Raw genomic sequence first — 18,785 nt, 5'->3', positions numbered from 1 at the left:
TGCAACTGAGGACACCTTGTATTGGCCATACTCCACATCGGGTAACTACACATGCAAGTTCGGTTGTATGTTCCTCAAACAAGAATCTGAGATGGAAGCAATCCCACAAGTCCCAACAAATCGTGATAAAGAGGTCTGGAAGGGGATATGGCAGCTGCAAGTTCCACCAAAAATTATAAATTTTCTTTGGCGAGCTTGTCGTAATGCTCTCCCTACAAAACAGGCGCTGATGAAGAGGAAAATCACAGCTGACCTGGTCTGTGAGAGGTGTCTTTCTGTTGTGGAGGAGACCGAGCATGCTCTTTGGTCATGTCCGAAGTTGGAAGTGGTTTGGGGTGATCGTGAAGAATGGTGTTTCAGGTCTGAGGTTGAGTTTACAGATGTTAAAGAGTTGCTGTCATGGCTGATTGCAGAAGGAAAGTCACTAGAGTTGTTTGTATATACGGCTTGGATGGTGTGGAATCAAAGAAATAAAACTCGTGTGAATCAACAAGCTGTTCCGCTCTTGGCTGACCAAGTGAAGCAAATGATGGCACAATTTAGAGCAAATCTGCAGCTTACTAAAGTGCAGGTCACAGATAGCAACAGTGGAGGTTTGAGATGGAGAAGTTTGCAAGATGGGTTGGTGAAAATAAACTTTGATGGCGCTGTTTTCAGTGAGTCTAATAAATCCATAATTGGAGTGGTTATCCGGGATACTGATGGAGTTGTGCTGGCTTCTTGTTCAGAAAAATTCCATCAAGCATATAAGCTAGAGGAGATTGAGGCGCTGGCTGCTCTGAAGGCTGTGTCCTTTGCGCTTGAATTGGGTTTCCGAAGTGCTATTCTTGAAGGGGATTCACTTGGACTGATTAAAGCTATGAAGTCAGCGGAGTGTAGCCTATCTCCAATAGGTTTGCTGATAGAAGATGTGAAGAGGGTTGCTAATAGTTATGTAAGATTGTTGTATTCTCATGTTAAGAGAAACGACAATAGGGTAGCTCATAGTCTGGCGAAAAATGCATTATGCATACCAGAGTTTCAAGTATGGATGAAAAATGTCCCATCACATATTGTTTCGATTGTACAATTGGATGTAGTTGATTCAAATTAATAAAACCAAGTCAGCTTCCTTCTCAAAAAAAAAAAAAAAAAAAAACTATAAATCAATTATATATCTATAGCATGCCACATCAAAAATGATAAAGTAAAAATTTGTGCCACCAAACTTACTGTTGAGGGTAAATTATACTAACCTCCCTTAAGATTTTATAAAATGATATTGCTAAATATTTCATGAAATAACACTTCAGATGAGTTTTTGTATATAAATACAATATTTAAGTTTTCATCAATAATATTCAATTAAAAAAAATTCATAAAAATTTATACATATAGGTGGAAATGTCATGCATCCACAAATGGATAAACCTCAAAAGAGGAAAGTATCATTTCATTCATAGTTTGGGGGAGGGAGGAGGGGGGGGGGGGGGTTTAAAATGGAATATTGTGTTAGTTTAATTAAAAAGTGTGTGTAAGGTTAGGTACATATTGACTACGGCATATGGTGATTTGTGATTAGTAACTATTCCAACTTCATGCTACCAAGTTGCAAAGAACAATTTGATCTGAGGCAATCTTTTCGAATTTGCTCTACCTTTAAACCTTACTTCTCATTTTAATTGCCATTGTAGCACGTCTATGACCTAGCCATAAGGGCCATGCAAACTTGATATTATCCCCACATTTTTCTAGTATATCACTGGCAGTCCTTCATCAGTGCAGCATGCACCTTATTGTTTGTTTTGGAGCCATTTTGGTTGGGCGTACTAAACCCACTATGTACCACACCATAGAGTGGCTCACTTGAATGTCAAATTTGAGTATGGACTTAGCTCTTGCATTTTTACAAACCTTGAGGGAGAAGTGTCTTTTATATAAACATTAGGGGACAGTTTCCTTTCGATAAACTTGAAAGGAGTGTAATGTAATTTATTCAATTTTAATTATTTTGTGCTAGAAATTTATTATTCAAATGGGGATTTGGTATAGCATTGTAATATAAAAAACTATTAACAATTTATATTTAGATTTTTATAATTTAAATTTAAAGGTGTTTTCAACTTAAATTTGTTATGAACCGAGATAATTGAAAGATAGATTAGTCAATTCAAGATGACTAGCCTCCTGAACTTGAGAGGAAGAATAGACATTTTTGGCTAATTTTCTAGCTAATTCTCATTAGTACATTCAACGTACATAAATAGACAAGAATGAGATCATCTCATCAACAAATCCTAAAACATAGGGATCAATTTAAATACAAGCAGATAACAATACTAATCTACTACTACCTTATTCAAATAAAGATCTATCACTAAGCCTAAATTTAAATACTTCTAATGCAATTAACAATTTATGCAGCACATTATCTCGAGTCATGACATTCCCTTCCCCTTCAAATGAATCGTGTCCTTAAGATTCCGAGATATAAAAATTGATGTTTGCTCATATTGATTAGAGAATACTTGACCTTGAACTTTAAATAGTTGAAGGATAAGAATTTGGACCATAGATATTTGCACCAATTCTTTAAGCATTTTTATGAATAGAAAAACCTTGATTTTCACATCTTTGAACTCACCAGGAATGACAAATTCAATTTGTAAAATTAGCCTAGGCTTATTCGAAATCACGAGAAGATTCCTATGATCTTTCTTTCCCACTTCATTAATCTTTTGATCTTTAAATGCAAATTGTATGGCAGGTGCATCCTTCAACATATTACTCTTTTGATTCTCCGAAGTTTCATGGGATCCTTGAACTTTTGGTTGTTCTTTGATTTCCAAAATTACATTGGATTGTGTTGGATATTTTTACAAAAATAATTTATTTTATTTTAATACTCATTTATGTGAATTAAGGAAATCAATTATCACTTAATGTTAGATACGTTGATTGCTAAATTTTGAAATTCAAATATAATTCAAAATTTGAATAGCTATTGTCAATGGTTTTAGTTAGAAAATTTTCTGAAATTAATGTGATTTTTAATACCATATGTTTCCAATTTTTAGTATACTTTCCTTTATAAACTTTTGCTTTAAAAATGTTTTTTTAATATATTTAATAGTAACGTTGTAAGGGCCACAAAATTAGATAGCCCAAGCCCACTTAGAACAGTGACTAGTACAGTTCAACCTTGGCCCAAATCAATAAATTTGTAAAAGAGAGGGAAACAAACAACAAGAGGGGGCTTTGCTCGAGGATGAAAATAAGGAAGAAAGAGTTGATATTTTGGAATAGATGAATTAATCTCAATATAAGCTAGCCCGAAGAGGCCAAAGTTACATAAAAAAATGGTATCGTTCACTCTTTTCTCCCAGTGTTCTTGTTTCTTTCTCTATTTTTGTACTTGTATATAGATCATTTCTCTGAAAACCCTATTATTTCTTATATACTCCTCCCTTCTTCACATCCTGACCTCCTATCTTTACCTAACAAATCTCTCCTCATGACACTTGTTCCTTTTTGCATCTAAAGAAGGTGGTAGAAGTAGTCTACTTAGTTGTGACTTATACTGTTTATGTCACTTCCTCATTAATGCAGTTGATAAAACTGTTGCCCACCATTTAATGCGGAGGCAGCAAGCTACTCCAAACTGGAAACTTCCTCTATTATCATTGATTCTCTCTCTTCAGACCCTTCTTCCACCTAGAACGCCTTAAAGTCCTTTGTCTTATCCCTTACTTTCTTTGGACGACTTTCCTTCTTGAGCCCATGACATCCCCACTCCAGTATTGCAACTTTTCAACTTCATCCTCAGTCCTTGGGCACCCATAATAGCCCCCTAAAACTTTTGCTATTAACCCTGAGGTAAAAGCATAGTTTTAGTTATACGAGCAAATTACACACGTGCCACACGCGTTCTCACGTGGGAACATGCTTTCACTTGTCTCTTGCACAAGTTTATTCTTTTCATACCATAAAACTCCATGGGTAGATACGCTAAGGTAGTAAATACTCCCTAGGCTAGGGCTATCTTTAGGGTGCAATATAGGATTCCCAACAGTGTTGAAATCCAACACTGCAAATGTGGTGAATGGCTGGTCAAGAACAGACCTCCAGAATCCGTAGTTATTCCAATGATTGCCTTCATAGAAGGCGGGATGGAGCTTCCATGGGACGGGTCACTAGAGACTATCTCATGAACTATAGACTGACCCCCACTTAATGCTCTCCAAACATCTTTAGGGTCCTCGGGTGTCTTGACATGTTAAATCGAAGAATGGAGACCAATCTTACCTGGCATGACGTAAACTAGGTATACAACTGCCAAAAAGGAGAAAAGACCAAATACTACATCAAATGTAGGGTCCCCTCCGTTAGGTTAATCTCTTGCCTACCTGACTCAAGTAAGGGTATGGACGAGGACTTCCTCATCGTCTCTGGAGACTAGCATGACGGATTACACTGTCCCACCCAAGAAGGGGAACCAGGTAGGGTTCCCGTGGACCATATATACATATAGGATATTACCAAACTGTATAACTTTGAGGAATTTTTTTTTTACTAACTCTTAATTCTCATTGTTTTCATTGGCAGACGAATACCATACTACCCTGGCCAAACACCTAGTGAACTTCCCAGACCTAAACTGGATCCTAAAGTCTGAGATCTTTCTGCACAAGGACAGTCAACTCCAAGCCGCATGTCATTCTCAGATACAAGCCCTCCACCAAATGTTTCCAAAGCCCGAGGAACGTTATTAAAGCCAGAGACCCTCGGTTGGCCTTAATAGATGTAACTGTCCTGGGATTCCTGCTATCCAAACCTCCTCCCACTGGAACTCAGGACGCCTAACTTCCAGTCCCACTAGCAGCCAAGCTTCTCTACTCTCACAAACTTCCTATTCCTTCGGACGATGAAGCCAAGGAGCCCACACTAGAACCTACCCAACCAAAAGTGACAGATAAGAACTTCGAGGTCTTCTACCAGCAAGACCCCAAAGACGCTTCCAGTACCTCTCTACGCCATTTGCACCTCGCCCAAGTTAGTACCAACCAAAAGGCTGCCAACATCCCAGAAGGAATGAGATTCGAGAAAAAACTCTGGACCTGCTTGCCTTGCTCATAGCCCACGCCGGGGGCTCCTTTCCAGCCATAGTAGTGGTGCCTCAACCACCCACTCCCACCCTTACACGTGCATCTTCCGTTGATGCAGCTGACAAGAAACGAAAGAGGGCCCAATGAGGCAAAGGCACTGAAGGTGCAGAGGAAGGAGAGGTCACTCAATCCTCCCACCAGCCCCAGCCAAAGAAGCCGGAACATGGAAAGGGCAATAGAATGAAAACACATCTTTTGGGACCTCCAAGGAACTTGGGGGAAACCAACCAAAGAAGCCCATTGTCTAGAGGCCCTTTTTCACCCTTAGCTCTGGCAGTCCAGTGCTAGACGATGCCAACTTAAGGGACCACCAAAAAGGCAGTTCAAGCCTGGTGGCAGAATGCCTAGAAAAGGCATTATGCCTGCCTGAAGACATGCAAGAGCTAAGGTCTTTCAGGAAGCGTGAAGTCTTCCTCACTCTGAAACAGGACTTAGAAAAGGTATATAATGTTAAATCATACACACCTTATCTGACATCCATTTTTTTTTTTCAGTCTGTCCAAGCTGCCTTTATGGCCGAAGAGTGGGTGGACCACTCCTTGGACTTGGCAAGGAAAGCCGAGACCAAGCTAGAAGCAGCTGAGAAAGCCCATGCGGAGGCGGACAAGAAGCTTAAAGAGACTCTTGCCCAATTGATTGAGGCGAAGAGAGCTCAGAAAAATGCGGACTCTGCCTTGAAAAGCTATGAGAAACAAGCTGCGGATGCTCTGAAGGCCCAATGAAAAGCAGAAAACAAGATGGCCTTAACTGTGGTGGAGCTCAAACAAACATAAAAATAGTTGGAGGCCAAGGTCGAGCAGGCAGCCTATGATGCAAGCATGACTAAGACTGCTGAAAGTCTTACCGCCCAACTCCAAGAAGTTGCTTGGGCCTTTTGCCTAGAAGTATGGGGGCTAGGTGTTAATTGCAGCTGGGCTCAGTGCTGAATCAGAGATTAGGGCTCTTGATAGGGTATACTTCCCTCCTGCACTACGCCTAGCTCCCAGCCCTTCTTAGCCTCCCTTGGACCCTAGCTCTGCTCCCACCTCCTCCTTAGCCCAGCCAGCCTCTACTTCTTCTACTCCATCTACTGTCCTCACTAAAGACAAAGAGAAGAGTAGCCTTCTCCAGCCGAAATGGTGGATGTGGAGGCAGAGGAAACGACAGAGGTGCTCCAATTGAAGAAGAAGAACAAAGACAAGGAAGAAGAAAAGAAAGGAGGAAAAGAAAAAGAAACCTCAGCATAGCTCCACCTCAGACCAAGAAATAGATAATCATTTTTGTAATTAGGCTTAGATGTAATTGGTGCCTCCTTTTTCCTTTCATTGTACTTCATTTCTTAAACATCAATGAAAAAGAATTTAAAACCTACTTTTTGCTTCTTTAGCTATTCAATTTATACTTGTCAGTTTATATCTCATGCTCCATTCTTTCCCTTATAACAATTCCAGCACACTAACCTTTGACTTTCTTATGCAATACTTCTTATACTTCTGTTCAATCTAGAATGACTTGTAATACAATTAACAAACTGACTCAGAGAACTTAAGAAAAACTCCAACATGCACTTACTTTAAAATGGACTTGGAATCCCAAAGCAAACCCATTGGCACCGACCTTGGAACCCAAGGAAGTACTTAAGGCCTTTAACTTCACTGTTCATTAGATAGCTTCTTGCAAAGATCGCTTTGTTCCCCATCTGTGACTCGAGGGGCCACATCAGACCTAAATTCTGGCCAACACTCAAAAACTTTTTCCAGAGTTGTTAATTCACCCAAGGCTTGTGACCCTAGGAGTTGAACAAGGCCACGGTTCCGCTCAACATTAAGAATCATTAATATAATGTTAATTTACCCTAGGCTTGTGACCCGAGGAGTCAAACAAAGCCTATGTTCTGTTTAACACTTAAAATTTTTCACACAATGTTAATTTACCCTAGGCTTGTGACCCGAGGAGTCGAACAAGGCCTAGGTTCTGTTTAACACTTAAAATTTTTCACACAATGTTAATTTACCCTAAACTTGTGACTCAAGGAGTTGAACAAGGCTTAAGTTCTGTTTAACACTTAAAATTCTTCACACAATGTTAATTTACCCGAGGCTTGGGACCTGAGGAGTCGAACAAGGCCTACGTTCTGTTTAACACTTATGATTTTTCACACACACTGATTACTTTACCCAATACATCCATAATAAAACACAGCTGAACAAAATATGAATAAACAAGGAGTTCATAGCATTAACAATAGTAACACCGCAAATTATTTACATTTCAAGGACAAAGAATTACATTTTCATCCAAATCTTCCAAGTAATAAACCCCAATGTCAGCAATGGAAGTTATCCTATACGGCCCCTCCCAGTTAGGGCTCAGCTTTCCCCAGGTGGGGCTCTTTGCTGTCCCCACTACCTTTTGTAAAACCAAGTCTCCAGGAGCTAATGGTCTTAACTTCACCCCTTTATCATATCCTCGCTTAAGCCTTTGTTGGTAATGTGCCATTTTTACCGCAACCACCTCTTCTTTGCTTGGCCACATCAAGACTGCCCAAGAGTAAATGGTTATTTTCCTCAACATTGAACTAATCAGTTCCTAGGGTTGGGAACATTGACTCTAGGGGAATCATAGCCTCTGCCCCATAAGTCATTGAAAAAGGACGTTCCCCTGTTGTTCCTCCTAATTTGTAATTCGAACATCTACGTCACCATTCTTTGATAAATGGATCCTGCATTCTTAATGCCAAAAGGTATCACACGATAATGGAAGTTCACATTAGGAGCACAAATAGGTGTCTTCTCCTGATCAGACAATGATAGGGGTATTTGATGGTAGCCTTGAAAGGCATCCAAAAAACTCATACGAGGATGTCCCATTGTTGCATCCACCAACTGGTCAATCCTAGGGATGGGAAAGAGATCCTTTGGGTAAACCTTATTTAAATTAGTGAAGTCCACGCAGACATGCCACTTCCCATTCTTCTTCTTCACGACCACCGTATTAGCCAACCACTCGGGGTAGAAGATCTCCTTAATCGCTCTAGCGTGTTTCAACTTATTTACTTCTACCGTTACTGCCTCGGCATGCTCTTTGGATGAGTGCCGTGGAGGCTGCTTACGTGGTGTAAGGGATTCACATTCAGTTGATGACATATAAACCCAAGATCAATCCCTGGTACATCGTAAATGCTCCAAGCAAACACATCATTGTTAACTTTCAAAAACCCTACCAACGTAGCCTTTTCTAATTCCGGCAACTTGGATCCAACTTGAAAATACTTCTCCTTGTCCTGTTCTATTACCACTCTCTCCAACTCCTCAGATAACTCCCCACCTGCCTCGACCTCTTGCCCCTCTGTAGGGCCCTTTCGTTGCTATGGGACTGGGTTCTTTACTTCTACGATAGGATCTGTAAGAGGTCGTGTAATTGCCGACACGAGACATTTAACTTTCAAATGTAAGGTTGAAAAGACCGGTCCCATAGCATGAAGCCAGGGTCTAGCCAGGATAGCTGTATAGGGGGAATAGGCCCCTACAACAATGAAGTTGACTTGCACTTCCTCATCCCCAATTTGTTCAAGTAACCTAATATTCCTTGGGGGATCACTATCTTCCCATCAAAATCCACCAATGGAGAATCATACCTTTCTAGGTCTTCGGGCTTCAAATTCAACCTTTTGTATAAATTAGGGTACATGATATCTGCTCCGCTTCCTTAATCAACTAGAACCCTTTTTACATCATATCCACCGATCCTAATGGTAACCCCTAAAGCATCATCATGTGGCTAGGATGTTCCTTCCTTGTCCTCCTTAAAGAAACCCAAGGTAGGGGTGACCATGACCTTAGCTCTTTTAGGAGCTTGATCTCTGGCATCTAGGTCAGGGCCCCCACCCACAGACATAACCCTAGAACAAGCCCCAACATCACTTCTTGGCTTGGTAAAGATCACATTAATAGTGCCCAATGCTGGCCAAGGAACATTACCCCTATGAAACTTAACCCCTGAGTGCCTAAACTGCCCTATAGGCTGATGTAAAAATTGATTAAGCTTCCCTGCCTTCACCAACTTGCTCAGATGATCATGCAGGGTCCTACAATCCTCCGTAGTATGTCCCTTATCCTGATGGTAATGGCAATAGAGGCTCTGGTTTCTCCTGGATGAGTCCCCACCCATCTTGTTAGGCCACTTGAAATAAGGCTCACTCTTTATCTTCTCTAGTATCTGATACACTGGCCTTTTAAACAGCGAATTGACTAATTGAGCCCTTGTGGATGATGTCTGGTTAGGGAAATCCCTCCTGGGGCGATTACCCTGATATCCTCCTCCCCGAGGATCCCTTTTTTCCGGGAACATCTTAGCCTTGCCTTTTCCCTGAATTTGGTCCTCTTTTACTCGCTTATACTTATCAATATGCTCCATAAGCTGGCACATGTTCGAAGCGGACTTCATTGTCAACGACTTTCTCAACTCATGCTCGGTAAGGAGCCCAACCTTAGAGGTTTTCACAGCCACATCCTTACAGTTCCCATCTATTTCATTATAAGTTTCCCTATACTTATCCGAGTAAGTCTTGCGGGTCTCTCCTTCTCTCATCGCCATAGGCAGCAAAGAATCTACTAGCTTGGGGACTCTGGTGCATGTTATGAATCTAGCCCCCAATGCCATTGTCAGCTCCTCAAAAGGCCCTATTGACCCCTCCTTTAAGGCATCAAACCAACGTATAGCCACAAGTCCAAGGCTGGAAGGGAAAAATTTACACATTAGAGCTTCGTTGCCAAAGTGAACTACCATCTTCTGATTAAAGTGGCTAACGTGCTCCACATGATCAGTCCTCCTGTTATAAATAGTGAATGTTGGCTGAGAAAACTGACGAGGGAGCTTGGCCTTATTAATTCTCCTAACTAAAGGTGACTTAGAAATTTGCCGCAAGGCCTTACTCATCGCATCATTCCCCATGCCACGATGGAAGACCCCTTCTCACGCTTGCTACTACCTTTCCCTAGCTTGTCTTGGCATGAAAAAGCAGAATAGGACTCACTAGATAGAGTTCTAGACTTGGAGCGATATAAGCGATCCCTGCTTCCCCTTGAACCATCACTAGATGTGGAAGATGGACTCCCTCTATCACGTATCCTGCGCCTCAACTTCCTGCGCAGGCGATCAACTTCCAACTACAACCTTCGTGTCTCTTGTTCCTGCGAAACATGACTCTTAGTCCTGGAGTGACTTCGCACAATATGCTCAGTATGGTAAGATTCCACCATAACACTTGGGGTATGTTGCCTATCTCTCCTGCGCTCCAAGTTTACAAACTGGTTCTCCCTTTGTGAGCCAACCGACTCTTCCTTGTCCTAGCCCATGTTAGCTATAACTACTTAGAGCAAATCCACAACTCCTTGATGTTCCCATAGACGGCGCCAATTGTAAGGGCCACAAAATCAGATAGCCCAAGCCTAATTAGAACAGTAACTAGTACAGTTCAACCTTAGCTCAAATCAATAAATTTGTAAAAGAGATAGAAACAAACAATAAGAGGGGGCTTTGCCCGAGGATGAAAATAAGAAAGAAAGAGTTGATATTCTTGAATAGATGAATTAATCTCAATATAAGCTAGCCTGAGGAGGCCAAAGTTACATAAAAAATGGTATTGTTCACTCTTTTCTCCCAGTATTCTTCTTGTTTCTTTCTCTATTTTTATACTTGTATATGGTTCCTTTCTCTGAAAACCCTATTCTCCTCCCTTCTTCACATCCTAACCTCCTATCTTTATCTAACAAATCTCTCCTCATGACACTTGTCCCTTTTTGCATCTGAAGAAAGTGGTAGAAGTAGTCTGCTTAGCTGTGACTTACATTGTTCAGGTCACTTCCTCATCAATGCAATTAATAAAACTGTTGCCCACCATTTAATGTGGAGGCAGCAGGCTACTCCAAACTGGAAACTTTCTCTATTATCGCTGATTCTCTCTCTTCAGACCCTTCTTCCACCTGAAATGCCTTAGAGTCCTTTGACTCATCCCTTACTCTCCTCGAACGACTTTCCTTCTCGGGCCATGACATCCCCACTCTAGTATTGCAGCTCTTCAACTTCATCCTTGGTCCTCAGGCACTCGCAAACGTTATAGATGGAAAGTATCAGAAAATAATACAACTATTTATTTATAAATTTTACCATTGATTGTTCATATCATTAGAACTTGCTTTCCATTCTTAGTTGTATATATTGTGTATAGTCAAAGTTTCAAAGGAAAACATTAATTGATAACTAAAGGTTAGCCATGTTATGGGCTGTTGATTTGCTTTCAATAGCATTATGATACCAAAAGACAATTTGATTTGGCTATTAATTTGTTTCAACATATATACATTTGGCAAAGACTTTTGATGACCGGTTTATATATATAAAGAAACCTATTGATCATATATTGATTTCAACAACTTTATGACCATTTAAATGTTAGCAAATGTTTTGATTCTTTGGCTAAGGACAAGTTACATGAATGTTCAACATCTAAGTTAAAAAATGTTAATGAATATGAGATTGAACCTAGGAGGAGTAAAAGACCTAGAATTGAAAAGGTTTTTGGTCTTGAATATTATGTGTAGAATTTACAAGGTGACCCTACTTCTCTAGAAGAAGCTTTATTTTCTCCTGATTTAAGGATTTGGAAAGAAGCGATCAATGATGAGAAGGATTCTATTATCTCTAATAATACTTGGAAACTTGTAGATTTACCTTATGGTTGTAAAACAATTGGATGTAAATGGGTACTTAGAAGAAAATTAAATCCTGATGGATCTATTGAAAAAATCAAAGCAAGGCTTGTAGCTAAAGGTTTTAAACAAAAAGAAGATATTGATTTTTTTTTAATACTTTTTCACTTGTTACTAAAGTTACATGTATTAAATTATTGATTGCTATAACAGCTATTCATAATTTGATGATACATAAAATGGATGTAAGGACGACATTTTTAAATGGAGAATTAGAAGAAGAAATCTACATGAACCAACCAGAAGGTTTTACAATACCAGGTAATGAACACAAGGTATGTAAATTATTAAAATCTTTATATGGTTTAAAACAAGCACCTAGACAGTGGCATGAGAAATTTGATCAATGTTTGCTTTCTAAACAAATGAAAGTGACAAATGTATATATTATAAAACTTTTGATGATGCTCATATTATAATTTGTTTATATGTTGATGATCTTCTAATTTTTTGTCCTAATATGGATATTATAAATGCTGCCAAAATGCCTCTTAAAAATAACTTTGATATGAAAGATTTAGGAGAAGCTAATGTGATTCGTGGCATGAAAATTTCTAGAACTTCAAATGGCATATTGTAGATCAATATCATTATACAGAAATTTTTTTGAAAAAATATAATTACTTTGATTGCAAACCTGCAAGTATTCCTTTTGATTCTAATATATATCTATTTCCTACTAAAGATGAAAATGATATTTACAATCAAAAGGAATATGCTAGTATTATTGGTAGTCTTAGATATGCTACTAATTATACTAGACCTGATATTACTTATGTCGTAGGAGTTCTAGCAAGATTTACTAGCAAACCTAATTTTGAACATTGAAATGCCATGACTCAGTTAATGAGATATTTAAAAAGAATAGCGTACTATGGTTTGCTATATCAAAGATATCCTGCTGTTCTTGAAGGATATAATGTTGCTAGTTGGAACACCTTATTAGGTGATTCTTTGTCTTCCACTGGCTATGCATTTACATTAGGTGGTGGAGCAATATGTTGAAAATCTAAAAAACAACAGATTATAGCTAAACCCACCATGGAGGCAGAATTAATTGCCTTATCTTTAGCTAGTGAAGAAGCGGGTTGATTACGTGATTTATTATCTAATATTTCCATGTGGGAGAAACCTATTTCACCCGTTTTAATTCATTATGATAGTACTGCCACTATTGGTAGAGTTCACAATAAATACTATAATAGTAAATCCAGATCTATTAGAAGAAAGCATAATACTGTGAGATCATACATAAAAAATGGTACCATAAATGTTGATTATATTAGTACAAGTGATCATCTTGCAGATCCATTAACTAAAACTCTAGCTAGAGAAAAGATCTGGATAGCATTGAGGGAGATGGAAATTAAGTCCAAAGAAGAATAAACTACCTATGAGGATACCCTACCTAGGGATTGGAGATCCCAAGAACTAGGTTCAAAGGGAAAAACTAATCATAGAGTAGTTTGATTAACATGCACTAAATATATGTATGAGTACTAATACTCATGTCCCTCCCTATGATGTGCGTGCATGTATCTTGTAATGTTATATAGGATGAGTTTTTATTTATTAAAAAACTCTTAATGTGGACTATAGCTCTTATGAGTGGGATGCTAGAGTTACAAGAACATCCTTAATAGCCACACCTAAGTGAGCATAGAAGTGAGGCCGCTTCCTTTGATAATGCAGCTAGTTCTCTAAATAGCTCATGGATGTTGGGATTAAGCACAAGGTCGTAATGTGCTGGCTTAGAAGCTTGTAATAGAGCATTTGAATATTATGTGTGTGATGTAATGTTTTGTTTTCATACAAAAAGTTATAGGTCAAGACTTAGCTCACTATTAACTTTGGAACAATGTTGTTGAAACACTAAAGGAGGTTTCAAGCCATTGGCACTCTTATTATGCATTATGTTCTATTTAACCTAGAAAAATTTTCTTATATATTTGCCTATTTATTTTTATAAAAATAAGTGGGGGATTTTTGGATATTTTTACAAAAATATCATATTTTATTTTAATACTCATTTATGTGAATTCATGAAATTAATTATCCCTTAATGTCAGATACGTTGATTGCTAAATTTTGAAATTAAAATATAATTCAAAATTTGAATAGCTATTGTCAATGGTTTTAGTTAGAAAAACTTTTGAAAATTAATTTGATTTTTAATACCATATATTGCTAGCTTTTAGTATACTTTCTTTTATAAACTTTTTCTTTAAAACGTTTTTTTTAATATATTTAATAGTAACGTTATAGATGGAAAGTATCAGAAAATTATACAACTATATATTTATATATTTTACTGTTGATTGTTCATAGTATTACAACTTGCTTTCAATTCTTGCTTTCCATTCTTGATTTGGCTATTAATTTCTAAACACTTACCATCTACTGCTTTTTACTATTCACAAAAAATATTTTATCTTTTACTAAATTTTCTAAGAAAAGAAAGTACTATAGAGAGCTTATAACCTATGAGCAGTGTAAGCTCATAAGGATAATTAGCAAAGGTGGCTGGGGTGTTGTATCCTGGGAACAACGTGCAGAAACTATTGTCTAACTACATCGAATATACCGTAGACGGCACAATTTATTTCAAGACAGTGACTTGGTCCACGCCTCATCTCCGCCACCTATTTTGGTAAAATCATGTTGTATAATTTCTAAGAAAAAGTCAGGTAATATCTCTCCTTTATTTCCAACAGATTGTTTATCTAAGACCTTTATCATTTGATCCCACGAATCTTGTATCATTGCTTCCATCCTTGCTATGCTTTTGGACATGTCCTTGTGAATCTCTAACATTCCATTGACATGCTTTGAAATTGTTTGTTGTTCCTCGGGACTAAAACTTTGATATGTGCTAGACATTATGAACTTTGAGCTTGATGCAAAAATTGATTTTTACAAAAGTTTTTTTTTCTTCAAAACTATTGTGGGGATTGGTGTGATTTTTTTTTTCTTCTTTTTTTGGCAAGTGGGCTAGGTGGCGGTTTGGGATTTGGTTGGAAAAAAAGGTTGGTTTGATGGAGATGTGGATCAAAATGCTTTGATACCAAATGTTTTGAATTGAGATAATTTAAAGATAGATTAGTCAGATCGAGGTGACTAGCCTCCTAAATTTGAGAGAGGGAATAGACATTTTTGGCTAAGTTTTTGCTTTATTTTCATTAATGCATTCAACGTACATAGATAGCATCTCATAAACAAATCCTAAAACATAGGAAATGATGATGCAAGGAAAATTAGTAGGTTAGATGCTTTGAACTTCAAAGGGCTAGTGATTGTTTAGAAGGTCTGAAAAAAAGAACACACGATCAAAGATGACCGGGGTGGACCAACCAAGAACCCTCCGATGCCAAAGTTAGTTTCTTTCTCAAATTCTAGAGTTCCAACTTTTTAGGAGTTCTTAAAAACTTACCCTCATTCAATGCAGATGAGTCCTTATATAGTAAATCTCAGGGCGGTTATTTATTTTGTAACTTCCCCAGTATTTGTGGAAGCTTAACTTTTGTTAACTGCCATACGAGTTAGAATATCTAGTCTCATCCTCGGGAAGTTAAGTATGAAGTCAGAGAGATGAACAAAGACCTTGGTAATGCTTCAAGATTGTACCATGTGGTCTGATTCACAGGATTTGGTAAGGAAGTCCACATTTTGGAAATTTCTTAAGGGTTAGGAGGTTGTCCAGGGACTTTTCAGATGAACAACTCCTGCTCCCACGGACGACCGTCCTAAGAGGGACGACCACCCAATGTTGGGATGGTCATTCTGCTATGGACGACTTCTGTGGACAAATTGGAGTTAGCTATTTTTGCCCACCATCAGGATATAATCCTACCCTAAAACATAGGGATCAATTTAAATACAAGCAAATAACAATACTAATCTACTACTACCTTATTCAAATAAAGATCTATCACCAAGCCTAAATTTAAATGCTTCTAATGCAATTAAAAATTATCTAGCATATTATCTCGGTTCATAACAAAATCACACTCTTTACCGTTCAAAAAAAGAAGAAGTTTCATTTTAAATTGTACACCAATTTATAGTGACACCATGATCTAAGTTATGAAACTAAGATGAAATTGAAGAGCACCCATCTTGCTTGATTCGTCGATTAGTCTCTTAGAACTTAATGGTGTATTTAGATCAATAACTCTTATTCACAAGTATTCGTCTTAAATATACTCATATGGCAAAGACTCTATAAATAACAAGATAGAAATTTCAATTAAGCAAAAAAATGAAATCCACAAAAGACATGTTAATACAACTATAAAGAATATTCACAAATATGCATCTCTATTCTCTAGTTCATGATGTCAAAAAAAAAAAAAAAAAAACAATGGCAGTGATTAATTAAGTTTATTTATAGAAATTCATAGATCTACCTAATTATAATCAGGTCTATTCCATGAATGTTTCCAGTTGATCTTCAATCTGTTATATAATTTGTTCTTATTCTCTTTATTACAATGAACAATGCTATTGATTACTTCCACTGGTTGATCATAGCTGCGCGAAGTCACAACTAGATAAGTACCATTTTATTTTTTGTTTTGACTAAATGCTATTGATTAAGGGCTTTATTTTCATGAGAGAGAGGTTCTCAAAAAAAAAAAAATTCATGAGAGAGAGAGAGAGAGAGAAGAAAAAGAACCTGGGGTTTGGGCCATGTCTCGATTATTATAAATCAAATGAATTAGGCTCGACTGGAGGGTCAACAGGCCTGGTCTAGCATGGCCCATAGGCTTTAAATGATTTCCGCCAGGCTGGGGCATGGTTTGGCCCATCTTAATAACAGTAGAAGTAGGCTCTTCCTTTTCCCCCTCGTTTGATAATTTGTACGGTTCAAATTAATGAGGCTGACCATTTATGTGATTAATATCATTATTAATTTTAATTTAACTTTTATATTATATTATATTATCTTTTTCTTTTTTTTTGTAAAGACAATTTATGAGATAATTTAAGAAGTGGTACTAATTTTAGGGATGACAAGGAGGCAGGGCAGGATCGGATCATAGATGTCTCGTCTTCTCTTTGAGATAAAGAAAACACGCACTGAGCAAATATTTTGGCGATGGTAATTGAAACATAAAAGGAAATATCTTGAGAATACCAAGAGAGAAAGGAGACAAGTGTAATTGAATATGTATGCAAAAATATAAACTATAACTAGGATATATATATAATCAAATATATTCACCAAATAAAACATTCATATATACATTCAAGCTAAGTCAAGATTATTTCTAAAAAAAAACAGGTAAGAAAAGATGAGGAGCGAACATAAACTGCACTTGTTCAAGGCGGAGAAAATCTGTGGGGGAAATAGCTTGGTGGGGCAGGGCATTTTTGCCATCCCCGATTTATTTACTATGCATGCAGTTATTTTTTTAGGATAAACTTAGGTAGAGTATTATCTTAAGTGCAATCCATTATATTCTTCATTTAAATTTAAATTCTTAGCTGTATCTCACTATCAATCGATAACACACAAATTGTATTATCGTTTTCAATGATAGATAAATTTGGTGTGACTGTGTATTGAAGAAATGATAGTATCAAAAATCGTGTACACATGCATATAGTTTTATTCTACTTTATTTGTCAAATCAAAACAATTAATCACATTTGTATATTTGAAATTAAGACTTTGTCTAGCATTAAGTTTATTACAGGTTCCTTTCTCAAGTTTACGTTAATTTGTTTACTTTTACATATAAGGAAAATTGTTTTGCTTTTCTTTCTCCCCGTACCCAACAGAGTTAGAAAGTTGAAAGCTAACCCAACTACAAGTTTGAAAAATGTTATATGTCACCTGGGAAGGTGAAGACATTAATGTGACCTTATCCACATGACAATGCATGTCATAGAATTATAGCAACTTTATATGAAGATAACATTCCTCCATGGAGAATTGGAAAAGCAAATTTATATGCAATAACCCAAAATTTCAAGGAACCAGAAAGGAAAAAAAAAAGTTTGTCTTTTTAAGAAGTCATTACACTTCTCGAGGCAGTCTTCCAAGTAATGGTACATATGGTTTGACAGGCCGGCCCTAGGCTTATGCCAATTACACCATTGCCTAGGGCCCATTACATTTTTTTTCACTATTAAGAAGCTTTAAAAAATTTAGTAATACTAGAGATAGAGATAAGACAAATTTAAATAAATAGGTCTTACAAATAGACGTGTTACTAATCACAAGTAATTCAAATAAGAAAATGTTAAAAATACTATAAATTTTACTATATAACTTTTATTTATTTAATTATTTTTATACGAGATAAAAATTCTACTCTAGTCTAATCTAAGTGTGTATCTATGCAAAACTCTCTTCTAGAGACTTAAATTTCAATCATTACTCTCTACACCCACAAGAATTTATAATTGTGGAGTGTTCACTGCACCAAGAGTGCATGGTGGTCTCCATAACTTTTATAATTTGATGTGACAATGAATATGATAGGTGGATTTCAACAAACTATTGAATGCGTTTTTTAATGAATATTTGTGATTGGTGATATATCTTTGTAATTCTCATGTTGTAAATTTTATAATATTTCTAGTATTTTTGTAAGTCTCATGTCATTGATCACATTCATCACAATACAAATTTATAGTAAAATTTGTTATAACTTTAGCATTTTCTAAAATAAAAAAATCATATTAAAAAGTAATAAGAATGGATTTAAAAAAAATATTATATAAAATGTTAGTTAAATATTATTTAAGTGATAACATAAAGACCATATTTAAAGATTTCGTCTTAAGCCTCCGAAACGCTTGAGCCGGCCTTGTGATTTGACTAGTTCATGTTGACGCATGGGTACAACACATTGAGTATGAATACTTGTTTATTATAAAGTAC

The 18,785-nt window shown here is 37.0% G+C and overlaps 1 protein-coding gene across 1 annotated transcript; it reads right to left on the bottom strand.

The window, feature by feature from the left end:
* Positions 1–8,903: 8,903 nt before the first annotated feature.
* Positions 8,904–10,076, bottom strand: LOC142606296 (uncharacterized). Its single transcript, XM_075777672.1, has one exon. The coding sequence runs from the start codon at positions 10,074–10,076 to the stop codon at positions 8,904–8,906; it is 1,173 nt and encodes a 390-aa protein (XP_075633787.1).
* Between the last annotated feature and the right edge of the window lie 8,709 nt (positions 10,077–18,785).

Source organism: Castanea sativa, chromosome 8 (assembly GCF_040712315.1).
Source record: "Castanea sativa cultivar Marrone di Chiusa Pesio chromosome 8, ASM4071231v1".
Taxonomy (NCBI): domain Eukaryota; kingdom Viridiplantae; phylum Streptophyta; class Magnoliopsida; order Fagales; family Fagaceae; genus Castanea; species Castanea sativa.
Note: the sequence above shows the minus strand (reverse complement) of the source record. Positions and strands in the feature narration are given on the sequence as shown.

Excerpts from the sequence above, each read along its gene's own strand:
- LOC142606296 (XM_075777672.1), bottom strand. The coding sequence starts at position 10,076 with ATGGGGAATGATGCGATGAGTAAGGCCTTGCGGCAAATTTCTAAGTCA.